We start from the raw sequence: 20,202 nt of genomic DNA, 5'->3' as shown, positions 1-20,202 counted from the left end.
AAGCTTCTCTTGTATAAACTCAGAGATGCAGACAGAGGCAGCTGTAAACAGCATGATAAAGGGGGCAAAGGGTTCCCTGTGCCGAAGGATATTAACGACTTGTTGCTTGTAAATAACCTTTTCTCCAGAGACCTCTCTATGCTCTGCATATTGTCTCTGCAAAGCAAAGTGGAAGCTTTATTAAGAATGGAGTTACAAATAAGGTCAAATTCCTTTAGGAGCTCCTCAGAATTCCCAAGGCATTCAAAGGAGAGGTCCAAATGTTTTCAGGGGATTTCCCATTATGCTCAGAGGCACAAGTTTCAGTGTGTTTCCAGTTAAAAGGGGATCCTGGCAGTTTTTCTCTTTAACATGACAGGGATAGGATGGAGTCCTTCACAAAAACTTTCTCTTCTCAGATGCTAGGCACGGTCATATAGACATAAGACAGCACATGTTTGACAGGGAAATGGAGTGCTAAGTCTGACTGGGGACTCCACACTACCCAAAAGCAGCAGAAGGACGGCTGGGTGTCCAGGTGTTAAAGGGCTATAATGCATTGACAAACCTCACACTCCTCCCAGTGAGCACCCAAAATGTTGCGTGTCTCTGCAGAACCCAAGAAATTCACCATTAGCAGGCTTTACTGCTCAACACTCCTATAGGAGTACAAGGTCTTTTTCAAGGCAGAGCAAATTAAATGATTTATTCTGTTACCTCATGGCAATAGTACCCCAATCTGTTAGGACAACTCTCCTCCTCATCCCTCAGTGTTTTAAAAGTCTCATCTGTAGATGATGAAAATTGCTAAATTCAACCCAAACGTACATTTTATTCACAAAAGCAATGGATGGAATAACATTTTCTGAGCTGCTTTTCATCAGGAGAGGATGATCTCTCTCCCCACCTCTGGGGCACCAACAAGTTCTTCACTCATCGGTAACTCATACTACCTGAATAAACTAATGGCTGCAGACTTTTCCAGGACCTACATCCCACGAAAAGGCCCTCTGCCAAGGCTCTGGCATGACACAAATCATAATTCCAGTGAAACTGAAACAGAGCAAATCTTTCGCGTGCAGAATGTAGCTGGGTTCTGCCTTATGGGAAGTGGTGCTGCTGTAAAGTCTGACTCACAGCCATGTTTGTGAGATCAGCTCCTTGCTAGTGTTTGAGATCAAAGGCTGTCACAGAGCAGCCCTCTCCATATCGCAGGGCTGTGGAAACATGTGGAGAAGTGTTCCCTAGCTAGAGAAAGCTTGCCATGATGCTTTTACCAGTTCCTGAAGGAACAGTTGCCTTCTGGGCTAGATAAGCTCATGGCAGGAGTGCAAGTTCTGAAGCAGTTTGGGGGACTTTGCACACAGATCCCAGAATTGCTGGTGGCAGCTGGGAATACAGCCCCCTCACTTCAGTACTGTGAATGGATGCACGCCTGTTACTTCTTCAGTATGCTGTGGGCAAGCATGGTGCAAATATGCTTTTTGCTGATTTGGGTTACAGACCGATCCTACGCTGTCTTCTCCTGTGGGGCCAACAGTGGAATCATAACCACAGCCACCTTCCCCTTCCTTGCATAACTAGAGCTCTGGCCCATTGGATCACTTCCCAGAAAACCTTGTTTCCTTGGCAAATACCACACTTAGTAGGGTGTCTGTGCAGCTCTGCTTCATGCCTTGCAGTTTGTTCCTTTAACTACAGCTTTGCTCCACTGCCTCCCAGCCCACTTTCTTGTGCCATACACCCCGCTCTCAGCCTGGCCAAGTTTCAGGACATTGCACTTAGAAGGAGAAGAGGAAAACTTTATCCTGCGTGTCTTTGATTCAAAATGAAGAGTTTCACTTCACACTGACATACAAGAGCAAATCCCAGCATTAGCACTTTGTCACCAATACATGTCTTTTTCTGCACTCTCAGGAAGGAAAAAGGAGCAGTGTGCTCAGGTGTGCTCTAGAAACCCATCCAATTTTGTTGACTTGGCAAGTTGTCATCCAGCAGTCAAACCACCACTGCACTGGTCTGCCTGCTTCGGCCATCCTGTCAAACTTAATAGCTTCTACTCCAACTAGGGAACAAAAGGAGTGCATCCAAAGGCATGTGTTACCTCCAAAGATGGGAGATTAAAGAACAGGGACTTTTCTACCATTCTGCATTCAAAACATAGGACTGTGTAGGAGACCCTGAACTACTCCACCATGCTGCAAGTGCTGAGGTTTTTCCAGTTACACAGCGAAGGCACTCTCCATGCAGCACAAATTAATTGACAAGCCTGGTTCTACCACTCATCTACTGACACCCATCACCTGCATATCATGTTTCCAAGCATGGTTCCATTTGAACAGCATTTAACTCCTTAAGGGCACAGGATCAGCAGCTGTGAAACCAAAGATCTCCAGGTACAGTTGAACAGACACCAGCACAGACCACAGCAGCCCCTTAAGCTACTTTTGCAGCCCTTTCTGAAGCCCTTCCCTCTCTAGAGGCAATTCTTTTGCAAAAGTGGTTAGCCCCTTTTCAGTTCTGCAGAAAGTGGTGAAGAATGCCAGCCACCTGGCTTTGCACTAAGGACATACGCTCTGACACAGCCTAAAATGCTCAAACTCATTTCACGTTGGCTCAAGAACAGACAGTTTTAGTGAATGTTCTGAAGTTTATGAATCTTCAACACATGAATGTAAGAAACTACGATAGCCTGAGTAAAGAATCTGTTCAGAGGTACCCCGAGCTGACTGTAACGTGATTCAACTTAACAGCTTGCTTTTTGAATTTTTACCCCTTGCTTTAATGGGAATAAAATTTTAAATACAATGTTAAGGCTTGACTTAGCCGTAGACAGTCCATGACACCTACCAATAATACACATCTCCATGGTATAGATAGAGGGTATGGAGTACCAGGAAGGCAAACAGTTGAGTAAGGAATTCAAGGAGCACCCTGAAGTCTGATGAATCTGCCAAAAGCCTGCAGCTTCCTAACTTGGCCATGGCTTCTACCTGTACCTCAGTTAGGCACTTATGATGCAGCTCACCACTGGCTAAGGAAGCTCCACACATCAGGAGCACAACAGTGACAGGTTGCATGTGCCAGTTCTGCCTTTCCTACCCAGGCTCTCTGCCAGCACTGTGAGATGACAGTAAATGAGATAAACCTGCTCAGACTCCCAGAATAGTGTGCTCCATAAAGCCATTCTTACCAATCATGTGCATCCCTAGGTTTTGGTACGGGCACTCCAGGCTGCCTCCCCGTGTCCTTCCAAAGATAGCAGAATAAATGGCTATCACCATGCTCTTCTTACAGCTTAGCCGCAGCTTGTCATCTTCACAGGCTACTTTACTCTTGTACTCATCTAGAAGAAAACAAACAATTACTCAGCTGATACAGAGGCAAGCATCCAGCAGCCTCATCACTTCTCCATGGTGTGAGTTTGTCAGAGGCAGTAGTGACCGGGCATCTGTCCAGAGATGCACATCAGCTGCCAGAAGCTCAGCTTTATAATTGCATTTGCCAGAGTAGCAGTGATCACTTGCATTACCAGAACACTTAATGAACACTGTTCAACCCAGCCCATGTGAATTCCAATGAATAGGTGGACACGTGCATGAAGTATGGCAACTGAGAGATTTCTCCTAGGGATATTAGAAGTCTGTGGCAGGGGTAGGCGAAGGCACATCTTTAGACACATTTCTCATCAGCCCTTCATGTGCCAAATTTTTGTTCCATATTCTGCCCCTCAAATCCTTGAAATAGACAGTCCAAAGCCACAAAATATACTGTCGCTTTTCTAAGACTGCTGCACACAAAAGAACTCAGTTTACATCTGCCATAACGACTAAGCAATTATTTCACAAGAAATCTCATCATTCCCTTCTCTTTACTATTATCTGTATTATGGGAACCCCTAGAGGTCCCAACCTAGAACAGGCCCTCCCCAAGCATGTCTGCTAAAACAGCACAGAAGATAACACTAATCTGAAGAGCTGAGTCTTAATAGCTAGACATCTATAAGCATGCAAGATAGAGAGAAAGAAAACGAACATGCATGCTTCAGATCAACTCAGCTGATACCAACCTCCCCAGTCTCAGTAGAGTGACTTACTTTCCACTTGACTGCACTATTTACCGTTAGAAATGTAGTCACAACAGGTCAAAGACTACTCTCCAGCCCCAAAGCCAACTGATATAATTCAGTTGGCATTCACACAGCTGAACTCCTTTCTTCCCTACTTGCAAGGTGTCGCATCTGAATGACTTAATGGGAAGTCATTCCCATTACTTATGTCCCTGATCCACAGTAACCTCCAAAGCATAATCAGTCATCATCTTAATGCTGCTGACTGCTCCAGATCAAAGCCGTGCCACAGAGCATGCTAACAACTAAAGAGTGTAAATCATCATCAGCCAGCGCCAGCAACTGTCCCAGGCCCTGTGTATAGTACAGACATGATAGTTGTCCCTATGTGTGATATCACAAATAGATATATCTATATATACAGATAGACAAAGACTTCTGCTAAGTCCATATTTATAAAACATAATAAATAAGAACACAAGATATTTTCATTACAGTTTAATACTTAATATTTAGTTAATTTAATGCACATCTCAAATACTGTGTCCAGTTCTGGGCTGCCAGTTCAAAAAAGACAGGAATCTCCTAGAAATAGTCCAGCAGAAGGTGACAAAGATGATGAAGGGCCTGGGGCATCTCCTATATGTGGAAAGGCTGAGAGACGGGATTGTTCAGCCTGGAGAAGAGAAGGCTGAGAGGAGATCTCATCGTTGCCTCATCCACACCTAAAGTGTGAAAGCAAAGTCAATAGGGATGGACTCTTTTCAGTGGTGAGCAACAGTAGGACAAGGGGCAATGGGCAGAACTTGGAACACAGGAAGTTCCATACTAATGCAAGGAACAACTTCTTCACCATCAGAGTGACAGCACTGGAACAGGCTGCCCAGAATGGCTGTGGAGTCTCCTTCTATGGAGATATTCAAGACCTTCCTGGACACCGTCCTGAGCAACCCGCTGTAGGGAAGGAACCTGCTTTGCAGGGGGTTGGACTTGATGATCTCTTGAGGTCCCTTCCAATCCCTGCAATTCCATGATTATGTGACTTAAGTCTTTTTGCATCATGGGAGATGTGACATAATTCAACAGTTTTTACCGTACTGCAACTACTGGCCCAGGAATCATTTATCCCTAATGGGAGCTAGACAGAAATGCTCCACAAAAGTTGAATCACAGATGAATTCAGGTTGGAAGGCTTCTTGGAACACAATCTGGTTCAACCCCTGCTAACAGTGGGATCAGTTTTTTCAGAAGAAACTACATGAAGGAAACACGTTACACCAAAACACACACGTACTGATTGAAAAGAAGTGTCCAAGTGACTCCTTATGCTCAACATGGAAATTCCAACTCAAAGCTAAAAAACAGCCCCTTCAAAATATCCTATTACCTGACAATTAGAGGAACCACTCAGAGAGTAGAAGCTGTGGCCCAGACCCTCACAGACCAGATGACAAACTTAAACCCACACACCAGTTATTTGGGTATCTCATCTTCCTTCTTCCCCTCCAGCTTCGTATAAAAATCTCTGAAAAATTCTATCTTTCATGCCACCACCAGAAAACTTTCAGACATCCAAAAGATTTATGGAGCAGGGAAACACCTTCTTATCCAGCTCTCTTCCCTGTAGATGAAGGCAGAATTAAGATGTAACTCATTCATGGGAGAACCCGACTGTTAAAAGAACATACTCAGCAATACCTGCAGTGCTCAACCCACGGCCAGCTCTGCATGCAGAACAGACTGGAGGCAGCAACAGAAGCTCTTTTTAACATCAAAGTATGCAGAGAGAGAGGATACCTCACACTGCTCTAATGAACCAGTCTGCCCATACTTTCTGTGTGGGTACTGCAGTCATTACCACCATTACCTGTATGGCACACTGAATATACTGAGTGGTTATCTTCATCTCCAGTTTGTTTGATTTTTAAATAAGACTTCTGTATCTTCTGGGATGGAAATGGGATCACAGCTTTAAATTTGGTTACACAGTGTTAACACCTAACAGTGTATAACAGATATTAATAAACTTAAAAAACAATAGTTTCAAGCTAAAAGCACTAGGGCATTAAACTGTGCAATAGGGCAAGCTATACATAGTTGCAGCAGTGCTACAGAAAGAGAAAACACTCCTGACTGGCTGAAATATGAAATAGTAGATCAACTTAAGAAAAAGAAAAATCCCAGTATGCCTAAAGAACAAGTGCTGGGGTCCCCTGCAAAGCTCTTGTTTCTTAGAGGGCAGTAACTCAATTTCCTCTTCTGATTTATTACTAGCTACCACTCCCAATTAACAAGTGTAACTGATTGCTTAACTACATGTCCTGAGGTCTCATTTAAGGCCCTTAGAACCCTAATAAGTTCTGTTGATTGTTCAAAGTTAGAGCTTGTGATTTGGAAACTTCACTGGGATTGGATGCAGTGAGTATTGTATCTTCTCCAGATGCCATTCACACCTCTGCTGAGAGTCAGTCCAGGAGCTGAGAAAATCAACAATAAAGCACGTTTTCAGTTCTTACTCTCAGAGCAGCTCTGGGAAATTACATTCAGAGCTGGTGGGGGAAACTGTCTGATGAGTGACTCACAGTACTAAACCAGGGCAATGAAGCTGACCACGCACTCCTTGGGGTTTGGCGCAGGGCGACGTGCTGCTGACATGCTGCATTGTGGTGCAGGAGGGCTACACCATCTGCAACAGATGTCACCTCCTCAGAGCCACTGAATTCTGCCATAAGAAAGTCTGCTGGAGCTGCTGCTTACCAAGGACACGAATACTCGGTTACAGCCAAGGCAGGGCTTATCAAGAGTGCAGATCCCTGAGCTGTCACAGATTAAAATGCAACTTTTTTGAAAGGAAGGACTAAAAAAGAACAAATACAGATGAAGCACACAGTATTACTTCAGACTCCTTAAAATTTCCCATGAGTTTGATCATTGGAGAACAGGTTCTCTCTGTGTTTCTGGGCAACCTGACAGAAGTCTACATAAACAAACAGAAAGTGATGTTACGTAGGACATAAAACCCCTGGAAGTATTTTCTGTTTCATAGCTCTGCCACCTCCATCTTAGCCAGGATGAACTAAAGCCAGTTGTCTTACATCCAGACAGTGATGGCTCCCAGGCATCGGGTAATTTTAAGGGCTGTGACTGATGTGAAAAACAATACAGAGCAAAGCATCATCCATATATTTACTGGTACTTCAACCCATAATAGCATTATATAAATATTGAAAAGAACTGAAGCAGCGTAAGTGACTAGAAATGAATCTGCATTCTTCTCTCTCGTTCTCTCAAGTAGAACTGGCCTCCTACAGATCAGTCACAATCTGGCCCTAACCCTGATCTAACTGTTACAGTCTAGATATAATTCAGTCCAAATACAAACATTTGTATTAGTGGGCTTCATGTTTCACCCTGAAAAATTAAACACATTTAAATGGCCTAGGAAAGGTGGCAGTGATATTCAGCAAATGCTTACTCAACTCTAATCCCCATGCAGTCACTTGTAGGGCAAGAGAGATTTATCACGATGAAGATATTTACTAAGGATAATATCCCTTCTATTACTGCCTGTTTTCAGATACACTGACTTAAACATAATTCAACAGAGAGAAACCAAGGAGGGAACAGCTGCAGGCTTTTCTAGACACATTTTAGAGGCCAATATATGGCATTATGATAACAAAGCTAGAACAATTGAAGAGAAATAATCATAAATGTTTCTAATGGAAAAAACGGCTTTCTCAAATAGCAATGTAAACAAGAACCATTGTGATAATAGAATGCATATGAGAATATATGAGAATACCAAAATATTGACCTGCAGTAAATCAAATCAGTGTCTTAAGGACATTTTCACCTACGGCCCATGAATATTTTCTGAATGACCACAATTGAGAAACTCAGAATGTAACTCAACTGGCTAAGGCTCCAAAAGAGCTTCAGAGATAAAAGCTCTTACAAAGATTGTACATCTAACAAGGCGTTGGAAGCCTTAATGCCAGAGGTCTACTTTGTCTAAAACTGTTTTTAAACAGAACTAGCAGTAGAAAAAAAAATGAAATTTTGCTAATTAAAATATGCATGGTTCACATAATCAGTGCATAAAAGTTGACCTATTTCCCGGATCAAAGAGCTGGAAAGACATGGAAAGAGGAATCTGCCTTCCTCAGAAAGCCCTGAAGGATTTAAATCTCGGAAGCAGGGATCTGAACAAGAGGTTATGTAGGAAACGTAGCTGGTCTCACCTACAGTAGATGTGGCCTGGAGAAGGACGCAGCCCCACAGGAGCAGCCTGTAGAGAGGAGCCCACGGTGCAGCAGGAGGGCCGGGGGAGCTGCTGCCATGGGGACAGGGCTGGAGCAGGGCCTGAAGGGGGACCTGTGGTACCGAGCTGTGCTGGGCACTGCCTGGGGGGCTGCAGCTGTGGGATGCCCAGGTGGGATCAGGAGGGGAAGGGCGGTGTGCCCACGGGAGGGAGGTGAGCAGAGAGACCATGGAGGAGAGGCAGAGACTAAATGTTATGGGATGACTGCAGTCCCCATTCCCCTGTGCTGCAAGGGAGGTGTGAGGTAAAAGAAGGTTTTTACTTTGCTATCAGTAGACAATAAATTACACTAATCTCCCTTACACTGAATCCTTTGTGCCCATGACAGCAATTAGGTCAAATTTGCTTGTCCTTATCTCAACCTGTACGTGTTTTTCACTATATTTTCTCCTCCTGTTCCATTGAGGAGGAGTGAGAGAACAGCATGGTGAAGCTGTGCTGCCCACCAGCATGAAATCACCACGGATGGTAATTTGCATGATCTGCTTTTTTCATGCTGTAGAACTACTCCACCAACACTACTTTAATTCTTTAATCGTGTTTAACCCTTTGGTAGCAGATAGCATTGGTCTATAAAAAGGGGCATAAAGGCTACTCTCTTCCTCACAGAGCCACTGTCTCCGCAAGAACAGCGCTAAGGACAGCACACATCCAAAGCACTCCATCACTCTTCCTGCACCTATCAGATACTGATTGGTTTTGAAGTTGTAACACTGTAATGAGATGGAAGATAAGATGAAAGGGAGATAGAAAGCAGCAGTGACAACAGAGTAGCAAGGCCCTAGACTGCAGCAAGCAAGGACTTGCTTGAATGCATCAGCAGCAGGCACAGAAACAAAAGAAAGAAGCTGCTTACCTTCCAGAGGCCTCAATCATGCAGGAATCTCCAGAGGGACCCCCTCACCTCACTGCCAGCTCTTAAATGAGAGCTGGGAAGGGTGGATCCTGTCTCCAGCCCTTCTGGTCACTCAGTACATTGCATGCAGCTGAGCTCCCCTGGTCTGGCCTTGCTTTCCTACCAGGTGCTCCATCACTGCTTCAAGCTGTGCCTTTTAGCATTTCTGCTACAACAGTGGAAAGGGAAGTAGAATAGTACAAATGGAATACATAACAATTTAGTCATAAGTTAAAATTCAGCTTTCACAGAGACTGAAAGTGATCACCTAATTATTATGATTCTGGCAGAAGAAGATATATTGCAGGAGTCATCACACTGCAATTTTTTTTGTGTCAGCCTAATGGAAAAAGCCAACACAAGACCTAACCATGAAAAGTTGAACTCTTTTCTAGGGATGTGATCACTCCAGACCATAATTCATACAGTCACTCAAGTCAGAAGGCCATTCTGGGGACTGTCTAGGCCAACCTCTGTGCTTAACTACTGTAAGTGCTTAAACTACTGTAAGCTAGAGCAAGTTGCTCAGGCCATGTCCAGTCAAGATTTTAATGTCTCTGAGGACTGAGACTTCACAGTCTCCTTGGACAACCAGTTCCAGCAATCTTGTTGATCATACAAGAGATGAGCATAGCTAGTATCTGTTAATGTCTCTTCTGGGAGAATTAAAGAGATAAGTGTCCAACACAGGAAAAGTATTAAACACCAGTACGGATAACTAAGGGGCACCCTTGAACTAGAGTGCTTGTGCAACAGAGCAGCCCATGAATTGCTCAGCTTAATATACCCATCCAGTATCCTTCCTCACAGCATGTGACACTTATTTCTGCTTTTACATTTATTGTTTCCCCCAGAACCCAGGGTATACCTTCTGTAAGAAAGAGAGAACTCTGTCACTTTCAATTACAAATGAAGTACCTCATATCTGAGTTCCAGGGCTTCACCTTTATCAGTGTGAATCTGCTATGCATTCATCTCTAGATTTGTATAAATCCATGTCAATCAAGTCATCATTCCCTTAGGCGTAAGTAGGTAAAGACCTTTCCAAGACAGCGAAGACCTCCAGAATCCAAGTACGGCGTTTCCTCTGACTCCACCACAAACACGTGAACTGTGGACTGTGTGTGCATTCACTCATTTCAACATCCGTGATCTTTGAGCATAAACAAATAAAAATGCCACAAATTCATACATTCTCAAAGGAATGCCTTTTAACATCACTTAAATTCAAACTCCCTTTGATAAACTTTTTTTGAAGATGCTGTAATTTAACCTTTAGAAACTGATGTTTACTATCTTTCGTGGCATGGAGAACACTATTTCTGCAAAAGAGAAATTGAAACTGAAACAAGCAACTTGCATGATAACCCAGAGTTATACTACGTAGGCAGTTTGCCAACTTAAAAGTATCCTGAAATTTCAAGATTGCAGAATTCTGAAGGTCTGAAACAGTTTTGACAAGATTGCTCTCTGTTAACAACCTTGTCAGATTCCTTTAAAATTACAGGCCTGATGTACCCATTCTATCTGCAGTGTTTAAGAGGAGCCCTTCCCCACTGTTGCTTTCATTGGTCTGAAGCAGTTGTCATTTTATATTCTGCTCCGTAAGTCTGGCACTGTTGCAAATTAACTACTCTGTTCCATCTCCAAAGTAGACTTTAAACACACCTGGCTGCACTTTCCTGTAGGACAGAATAGTACGATTATCTGAGGAGGAAGAAGAGAGCAGTATCAAAACTTATACACTACACTCTGAGATGAGAGTTAAAGAAAACGTTTGGGAGCAAAGAGCTCATTCTTCATCCCACTTCATCCCATTAATGACTTTGGGCTGATTTTCTGAAGTATGACTGAAAGGCCTAAAGCAATATTAATCATTCTCATTAAGATTTCTCTGACCCAGATCACAGGCTGATGGATCTATGCTCTGTTATTTATAACATTCCTTTATTTACACCTTTTCACAGCTACCGCACTTGCTGCCTGAAGTTTTATTGCTCTTATAAATTTCTTGCGCAGCATTAGCAGTTCTGAACTGATACAGATAAGCAACAGCAAGTTGATGAATACAGGAGGCAAAAGACCTATTTTACTGCCTCAGCGGCTGGGCCAGGAGAATGTGCCACTTTAACAGCCCACACTTCATTGCACTGCTTTGGAAAGGCTAGCCCACCAAAACAGCAATGCAGTGAACAATACAGTGACCTCTTCCTGCCACCAATAAAGCTGTCTTATGAAGCAGATTAATGCTTTTCTGAAAAGATTGATAACTGCTGAATTACCAGCCTATCCCAGCACTGAAATTAATCACCAGGCTAAAGGCACCAGGAATATATTCAGATGTGGCTCTGGGCAGCCTGGTCTGGTGGTTGGCGACCCTGCACACAGCAGGGGATGGAAACTGGATGTTCATTGTCCTTTTCAACCCAGGCCATTTTATGATTCTATGATCCCTCTTTTCTCCCATCAGAAATTTCTATAAGAACTCTCTCTTTGCATGGCCCTTCATTCTTGTTCACAGCATCTGCAAATTTTGGCTAGAGAGTGAAAGCATTAAGGACACATAACAAAACCCAGCTTTTCACACAGCATTCACTGAATTCAACAGAAAAGATGTAATCCTTAGTCCAGCAAAACCAGCGGCAGCTCATAGTAGGTTCAGTGTTGTAGGAAGGGATCACAGAGAAACTTTAAGGCAAACGAGACGCATTCACTCCCTACATCTTCCTTCCATAGCGTCCCACCCAAAATTCTCAGTTAATCCATTTGAAAAGTGATGCACAGAACCAAAAATTCTCCAACACACGTAAGGTACCCACATGTAAGCCTTCAAATTCACCAGCAACTGGGAATCGCCAATGCATAGGATGACTCTACAGCTCTCTGATGGCTGCAGAAGCTCTGGCACAAGTAATGGTATTACTGTGTTTATAAAAGTTTTTAGTTACCATTACCAAAAAAACACACATCCTCACTGAAAGGCCGGCACATCTGGGACAGCAGCTGCATCACCATCTGATAGAGATTATTACTATGCGATAGAGACCAAACTCAAGACAACATTTTTATCAGAAGATCTAGTTAGAATTCCTAATTGATCTCCAAATTCATTTGTTTTATAATTACAATTCATGAGTGCTGGTAAGAGAAATCTGAGTATGACTTTGGCAAGAACATCAGAATGAGCATTCCCATGTTTGAAAAACAGTAATTGACAGTTCACACAAATTAACTGGGCTTCTTACATAGAATTAAATCTGTGGTGGGGAGAATAACTGCCTGCTCTTTTCAAAACACTCGTCCAGGTCGATTTTCAGCCATAAATCAAAGATGGCCAGGCCCTGAACTAGAACAAAATGACCTCCTTCACTCCCTTTTCTCCTCCTACCCCCATAAACACTTCTGGCACTTTACCCTTTGCCAACAAATGCAGGCTTCCCAGACACATTTCTCAAAGCCTTGAGAAAGGCTTTCACAAATAAGTTCTTGTACTGTCACAGAGGGAATTGAGCTGTAACTGGACTGCAGGTCACAATCCAGGCTTCCTGAATCTTTAAAAGGTTTTAGGCTTTAGAAGAAAGAGCAGCACAGTTTGTATTTACACTTGGCTAAATGATAAAGATTATGGGGAAGCCACTAAGCCCCATTATCACACCCAGGTGCACCATACAGCATTTAAAATGAAATAAAAATAATTATCATTTGGGAAAAAAAAAAAAAAAAAACCAAGATAGAAATTCTCTCTCCCACAGTCCTGGAAATCATAAGCTAAAATAGCAACTGCCTGGTAGGAAAGAAGGAAATGTCACCAGAGCATTGCAGGAGGCTACAGCCCAGGTCACTCAGAAGGGGACAGGGCACACAGGACAGCACAGCAATGGCAGCAAATAGGGGAAGAAGAGACAAGGGAAAGGCAGAACATGGAGCACTCATTGCCAAAGCCATATAGACAGGGTTGAAGCCTTCTTAGTTATCAACAACACTACCAGTGAATAGCAACTTAAACATCCCAAATAACCCCTCTGCAGAGACAAACATTTATGTCCAGGTTTTGTTCAGGTGCTTTTAAAATAGAAAATGAAAACACAAAAGCAAAAAGCCAGCATGGGCAAACAGATGCTGCATGAAGGCAGATGGATTGCTTCTCCCACAACAGCCAGAGCAGCAACCAGCCCTGGTGAACTCAGCTATGGTGGCATTGCTGGGATGCAGACAGGTGACATTATTTCCTCAGTGTGACTTGAGCAGCACCAGAGATTCTGTTTCCTGCCGTGATCAGAATGCTGCCCCTCCAGAGGTCTGCACACAGAGCAAACATTTACTAACTCACAATTACACATGATCTGTCTGTGAAGGGAGGGGGGGATGAACAAGCACTGAATTGTTTAAATAATATTGGTGAATCCAGATTTCAGTTACAGGGAATTCATGCGAGACCAACTAACTAGTATGTCAGCTCCCTCTGATTCTGTGTTCCTGTAGCCTGCCCAGTAATTATACTTAATGGGCCTTAATCAAATTGGCACAGTACCTGAGAAGTAATTGGATTTGGGTGCAATTTTTTAATGATTCTGAGAGGTACCCTGGAGATTGAAATTCTCAGCGTGTTCAGCTGACACGAGGCCCCAGTGTGCTCTGGGTGTGCATCTCTGGCTGCCACGGCCCTGATAAGTTAAATGTGCAAGGTCACAGAATCACAGAATGGCCAGGGTTGGATGGGACCTTAAGGATCATGAATCTCCAACCCCCTGCCACATGCAGGGCCGCCAACCTCCACGTTTAATGCTAAACCAGGTCTCTGGTGCTAAGGCCAGCTGGCACGGAAGAATTCATAGCCACTGTTACAGACTTCCTTACCTTCCAAAACAGGGTGACTACATCCAAACCTTCTATTGGAAATCATCCCTGCCCAGTGCTGAACATCACATTTGGGTCTGGGAGTTGCTCAGGGCAGCACTGGTTGGCCCACCTTCAGCAGAGCCAGGACCCTGTCTGGAGTTCCCATACGCGGAGCAGCTCCGTGGCACTGCTTGTTTGAGGCTACATCAACGCTTGCACTTGAATAGCTCCAGGTCTCACTGTTGGGAATAACACTGCCCATTCTGCAGCGATCCTTTGGGGATCTTTAGTGAGGCTGCAGGTAGCAGGATGATCTGCTAAAGCTGTCCCAAGTATATATCTGAGCCCTCCAGAGGCAGATGAGTGTTGGCTAGATCCCAGAAGCAGCAATTAGATTACTGGGGACAGCACAGGACTTCCCAAACCACACAAGCCATTGTATTTCTCACTACCTCTTGTCAAATAAACACTGTGAAAGCAGACTCCAAGCAGTTACTGCAGCACACCCTATTTACTGGAGCCTCATAATTTGGAACATCTGGGCTTTCAGTTTCAGCGTGATATACTGGTCCATATTTCCTAGAAATTCTGCCTCTGAGAATCAACCTTGCTTTATGAATCAACCCCGCAACACCAGTGAGCACTGAAATCATTAGATTTCAAGGGCTACCTAGGTGGGCACTTAACCAAGGCAGCTACCTTCAGTTGCGCGATCACATCAGGCTCCCTCAATAGGCAAAAACAGACAAAAAAAAGATATCTCTAGAATACAGTTCAGACCTTAAGAGGCTTCTTAATAAAGCACTACTATCATGCCTACTGTTAAAAAGAGACATAGGCCAAAAAATTGCATCTGTCTTCTGCAATCTTCTGGGAGTTTAAATCAGACGCTCTTTCAGGCCCCTTCCAACGTAAGCCATGTTCTGACTCTGACAAAATGATGGATCAAAGCATGTGTCAGGCAGTGAGCTGTCACCAGTGACACCAGTGACTGTTACAACTACGGGTGCTCAGACTTTCTGGAGCAGACCAACATTTCATGGGACCACAGCTTTTGGGATCACTTATTAAGCATGAAGGCCTTCCACTGGATTCATCTGTAGCTCAGAAGAAATGAGCAAGGCGTATCACGGTCCTGCACTGTGCGTTCTATGAACCATCTTCATCAGTCTGCTCATTAACATTCTGAGAGTGTTCTGCAGAGTGAAAAGGCTTGGTTACCAGACTCGAGCATTGCTGAGGCTTAGAGTTCTGAATCATCAAAGAAAGGTAGAAAGTGCATTGGTATCTCTATGCAAGGCTGATCCTCGTGTATTTTAAACTTTGTTATTAATGCAGTGGGTTTGATTAAGGTTTGCCCAGTGGCAAAGTGTTGCTGCCAGATTACTATTTTGCCCTGCAAAATGGGAAAACGCCTGAAAAAAACTGTCTTGGGGAAATGTTTTTAAGCAACTTCCCCTGCTCTCTTTCTCAGGAAAATCACTCACTCTGTACACACACACGTACTCTTTCTTTTCTAGCATAGCTGTAATTAGCAAAGAATGCCAAGCCATAAATATTTATGCACAGATGGGATCCTGAAGTACTTTCAGAAGTTCAGTCTGGCCTCAATAATCAGATTTCTCAAGTGAGCTTTCATACAAAACCCCCAGGTTTACGAGGACTTGTCAGAACACCCTGTTAATCACTCCTGCTTCACAGAGATGTGCTTCTCACCTAACGGGGAATGTTCCAATCACTCAGAAAGCCCCACAGTAAATGCAGGTGCTACATTACCAACTTTTCATTTGAATTCCTCATAGGTTCTGCCAGATCTCTTTACTTAGCACAGGTCTCTGCATGCTGAGGCAAAAAGTATTCTCCTCTGCAGCTTAGTTTTTAAATATTTCTTCTGTTGTTTCAAATTTTTTTCTGAAATCAGTTATGTTTTACTTTCCTATGTAAACATCTTTTTTTCCCCCCAAAATTTTGCCGGTGTGATGGTAGCACCATGTCACTAACGTAATCAAAAGGGCTGAAATCTCAAATCCAGGCTAACAACTTACAGGCTGTCAGCGTCTTTCCTCTGGATGAAATCTGGTGGCACAGTTTGGTCACTGCTAGACTCTTATCTGCCTCCAGGATGATGTGTCTGCTGCCAGAGCACCCGAGGGGACAGTGTCCACATCATGCTGACTGCCCTAGCAGGGCCAGGAATTGGCCAAGGTGTCAGCTGTCCCTGTCTAAAACCACACTGACCTCACTGCAGTGCAGCAGGCATGACTGCTCTCCTAGTACCCCCTGGCCTCATTTAATTTAAACACAGCTAATGAGAAAAGCAAAGAAAAGGTTAATATTTTCGAGCCTGATCTGGAAGCAATTAAAAGCTAGATTATGATATGGCATGGTGAGTGTGGCACTGACTTATGGCCCTAACTGCTCACTTTAGGCACCTGAATAAAAATCTTCATCCACTCAGGCTGTCCCTATGCTGCTGTGGGCAGAAATAGAGGGGATGAGTCCCACTAGCTTAGAGAAGATTGTAGAGTCACAGAACGGTTTGGGTTGGATGGGACCTCCAAGTCTATCCAATCCAACACCTGCTGTGAGCTGGCTGCCCCTCACCACATCAGGCTGTCCAGGTGTTCCATGGCCTTGGGTACCTTCAGGGATGAGGTATCTACAGCTTGTCTGGGCAGCAGTGACCGAGTCTGGAACCAGATAGGAGCTGCAGCAGCCCCTTCATTGCCAGCAGTATTGCAGGGCAGCATGAGCTAAGTCTTGGCAAAAGACTTCCACTGGCACCTGCAAAAACAATCTTCATTGCAGGCTGCTGGGAAGAGAGGAAGAGACAGAGCAGCAGCAAGAGCAATGCAGCAAATGAGGGGGAGAGGGGAAACGCTCTGCACCCAGGCATTATGTTACACTGAAAATAAAGGTGGAAGGGAACAAAAAGTACCAGAAGTTCTTGCTGGCAAGGACTAAGCACAAAATTGTTTTTGTCTCACCAGGAAAAAAGCAGATCTGATGGAGAGATACTCACTTGGCCTGCACTTATACCACACGAGGAGGTATTTGGCTGTTTCAGGGCACGGATCTACGCCAAACAGCCGGCTGCTGACAAGGAACCGGCAGCTCCGTCTGTCCTGGCACTCATCCAGCATCTTCTGCAGCAGGGGATGCACAAACATGGAACAGAAAACGAAAGCACTTCAGTACCTCCCTAAGGAACCATCAAATACAGGCAAGTTGAAGGACAGACAGCACGGCAGTTCCTACCTCCTTAGCCACCCCAGCAATGACCCTATGACCAGCTGAAAGCAATGGGTGCTGATGGAGCTATGCAGCGAAGCAGATAACTAAAATTTGCACTATTTCAGTGAGCACGTTTTCCTTTCATGCATGCAAAGAGAATGCATTAGACTGCTGGCAGAGACTTTGGAAGACTCATACAGTTTAATCATAGCATCAGGCAGCACCAGCAGTGTGTCCCAGGAAAAGCAATGTGGAGGAGATGGATCAGCCCTAACTGTTAACAGCAGCCCCAAGCACTGCCCACACCATTCTGCTTCAGCTTCCTCTGCAGATTCAGTTTCAACCACAGGTTTCAGAAAAGCTCTCTTACTGGTAAGGGAACGTTTTGGCAATAGCTGGTGTTCCAATAATTAGTCCTTGTGGTGGGAATGCTGATACTTCAGTAAGTTGTCTAAGCACACTCTCTTCCCTGTGACTTTCGCTTTCCTTTTAGCTAAACTCACCATGGGTCTGTGAGTCACAGGGTCCTCCTACCACTGGTATTTTGGGCCTTATCTCCATTTTTTCACACTACTTTTCCTCCAACACTGGCTTCCCACCTCCCCATTCATAACACTCACAGAACTGTCTCAGAATCCACAGGGACGAGGCATTCTGTCTCCTGCTAGAAAGTAACTTCATTAAGGAAGATTAATGATTTTTTTTTTCTAACCATATGATTCTTCAGAGCAGAAGTGGGGCAGAGGGAATATTATTAAGTGGAGCAGTAATTACATTTTAAATCCAGCTGGATGGCTTAGATATCCTCCTTTAGAGCCCCTAAAGCACCAACACTAACATAATGTTTGTCTGACACACATGAACCTGTGTCAAAGCGTTTTGAGACCGCAGAGCGAGGCAATCCCACAACCTTGCTCAGCCTCTGCCATTCAGAGCTATGAATTCCAGTCTCAAAACAATTAATTTCCTCTTGCAAGGAGTTGCTAGAAAATCTTCTCCCAGAAGCTCTCCCAGGTTCCCCTCCATTTCATTTGCTTGTACCTACCCTGATATTGGACTTTCCCTCAATCTCATCTTTATGCTATTACCTAAAGGCCACAGCATGCCTCCCAAACCCATTTTGTCCCTGCCTCAACGGTTCTCTATTTTTGAGCTCTCCCTGAACATAGTATCTATTATCTTCAGCATTATAACTCTGAACATCATCCTTTAAACAACAGCAATTTCTGCTCCAGTTTCTGTTCAGTCTGGGAGCGCCTCACTGACAGTTGCTCACAGCTTCCTAAAGTTTTCACCTTTCAGGCTCATACATGCAAGAATTTGTGCCTACACAATCTTTGTTTTAAATTTTAATCCATGACTATTCAAGCCTTTTCTAGAGCACAGAAAGCATGTGCTGCTGTTGTTTTGCACTCATGAAGGTAATAAAACGCAGGCATCTCATCTCAAAAAACAGGGCTTAGGATGGAAAGGATTAAAAGTGAACAGTATGAAAGGGCCCGCAAGCACTACCCCTAGCTTGACCAGTATGTTAAAATGCACAGAAACAGCATATTCCTTTTTCTGGACTCCCAGGGTTAACAGCTAACTAAGCATATGAAATTTGATTTAATGCAAAGTCCAAAGAATTGCAAAGGAATTCAAGTAAGACCTCTATGCAGATACCTCTTTTGATCTCACAAGGCAAGGAACAGCTGGAACAACTCTTGAGAGCTTCATACATGGTAAGAGACCTTCTCCAAATCATAGTGGACCTGAAAAGATTTTCTACTACTGCTCAACCATGACTTTACACCTACACAGTGCCACAGATATGCAGCTAAAGGAAATTAGGAACACCGCGAAAGTTTTCTTTCCCACAAGGGAGTTTTGTCTCCTCAAAGGCAGCACTCTGCTTTTTGGTCAGCAAACCTTTCCATACCACAACGGGTAGAATTTTCACCACTGCTTATTAGGGGCTTGGTGTTGTGCAATAGGCGCCACTAAAACCAGTGGGAAAAGCACAGTGGATTTAGAGACCAACAAGAAGCTGCTTTGGAAGTTTTTGCTTCAACAAGCAACACATGTTCATCTGTCCTTAGATGCAGAACCAAGAACAAAGGTGATTGCTTCACAACCTCAGGCTCCACAAATTGCCACTTCAGAACCACAGAATCATAATTTAGGTCAGAAAACTTTGTCATGCCCTGCTCTGATCTGTGGTAACTCTTACTCAATATTTCCCATGTAAGAGGAACATCCTGAACTTCTTTTCAGTGGTACTGAGAGTAACAGCCCTAAGGAGAAATTTATACCTAAATGAAGGAGCAAAAGTCATCCATGCCATTGTGAGAGGGCAGAAAATGAGAAATGTTATTTAGGCTGAATGCACCTTCTATTAATGACTCTTCTGACTGGCTTCATCGTTCATCTACAGTTTCAACTGGATAACTGGATAACTGCCATAATTCTGCAGAGTTACTCCGTAGGGAGTAGAAATCAACATTTCCTTTTCATTCACATAATTCTGATGCACCATCCCCAGGTTCTTGAAAAAAAATCATCAAAAAATCATTAAGATTTCTGACTTCCTGCAGACTGTTTGGGTAAAGCCTTGGATAAAATTCAATATATCCACAAAGTGTAAAATGAAAAATCAGCAAACAAGTTGTGCCAGACCTAACATCAATTTAAAACCTGGTGCATACAATTTTCACCTATCCTGACGTGCACAGAAAATGTATTCCCCATTACTATCAGTAGTATGCACAATACTTAAACTCTGCAGTGACCCTACAAAGCACACACCAACGGTGAAATGCATAACAGGTCACAGACCAAGACCACAGCTTTCTGTTCTTACTCTTAAAAATTACAATTCTA

The 20,202-nt window shown here is 43.7% G+C and overlaps 1 protein-coding gene across 3 annotated transcripts in view; it reads right to left on the bottom strand.

The window, feature by feature from the left end:
- The window catches only part of EVA1A (eva-1 homolog A, regulator of programmed cell death), a 189,025-nt gene that overhangs the window by 113,810 nt on the left and 55,013 nt on the right, over positions 1 to 20,202 (bottom strand). For 2 of the 3 annotated variants that reach the window (XM_042883549.1, XM_042883550.1), the window contains exons 3-4: positions 17,129 to 17,252; positions 3,173 to 3,325 (exon numbers count right to left, since the gene is read on the bottom strand). In XM_042883549.1, the coding sequence (XP_042739483.1) occupies positions 3,173 to 3,325; positions 17,129 to 17,252 (277 nt within the window). The remainder of the gene's footprint in view (positions 1 to 3,172; positions 3,326 to 17,128; positions 17,253 to 20,202) is intronic. The other variant, XM_042883551.1, reaches the window with a different exon arrangement.

This window comes from Lagopus leucura, unplaced genomic scaffold (assembly GCF_019238085.1).
Source record: "Lagopus leucura isolate 7727_CA_CO unplaced genomic scaffold, USGS_WTPT01 Super-Scaffold_100038, whole genome shotgun sequence".
Classification (NCBI taxonomy): domain Eukaryota; kingdom Metazoa; phylum Chordata; class Aves; order Galliformes; family Phasianidae; genus Lagopus; species Lagopus leucura.
Note: the sequence above shows the minus strand (reverse complement) of the source record. Positions and strands in the feature narration are given on the sequence as shown.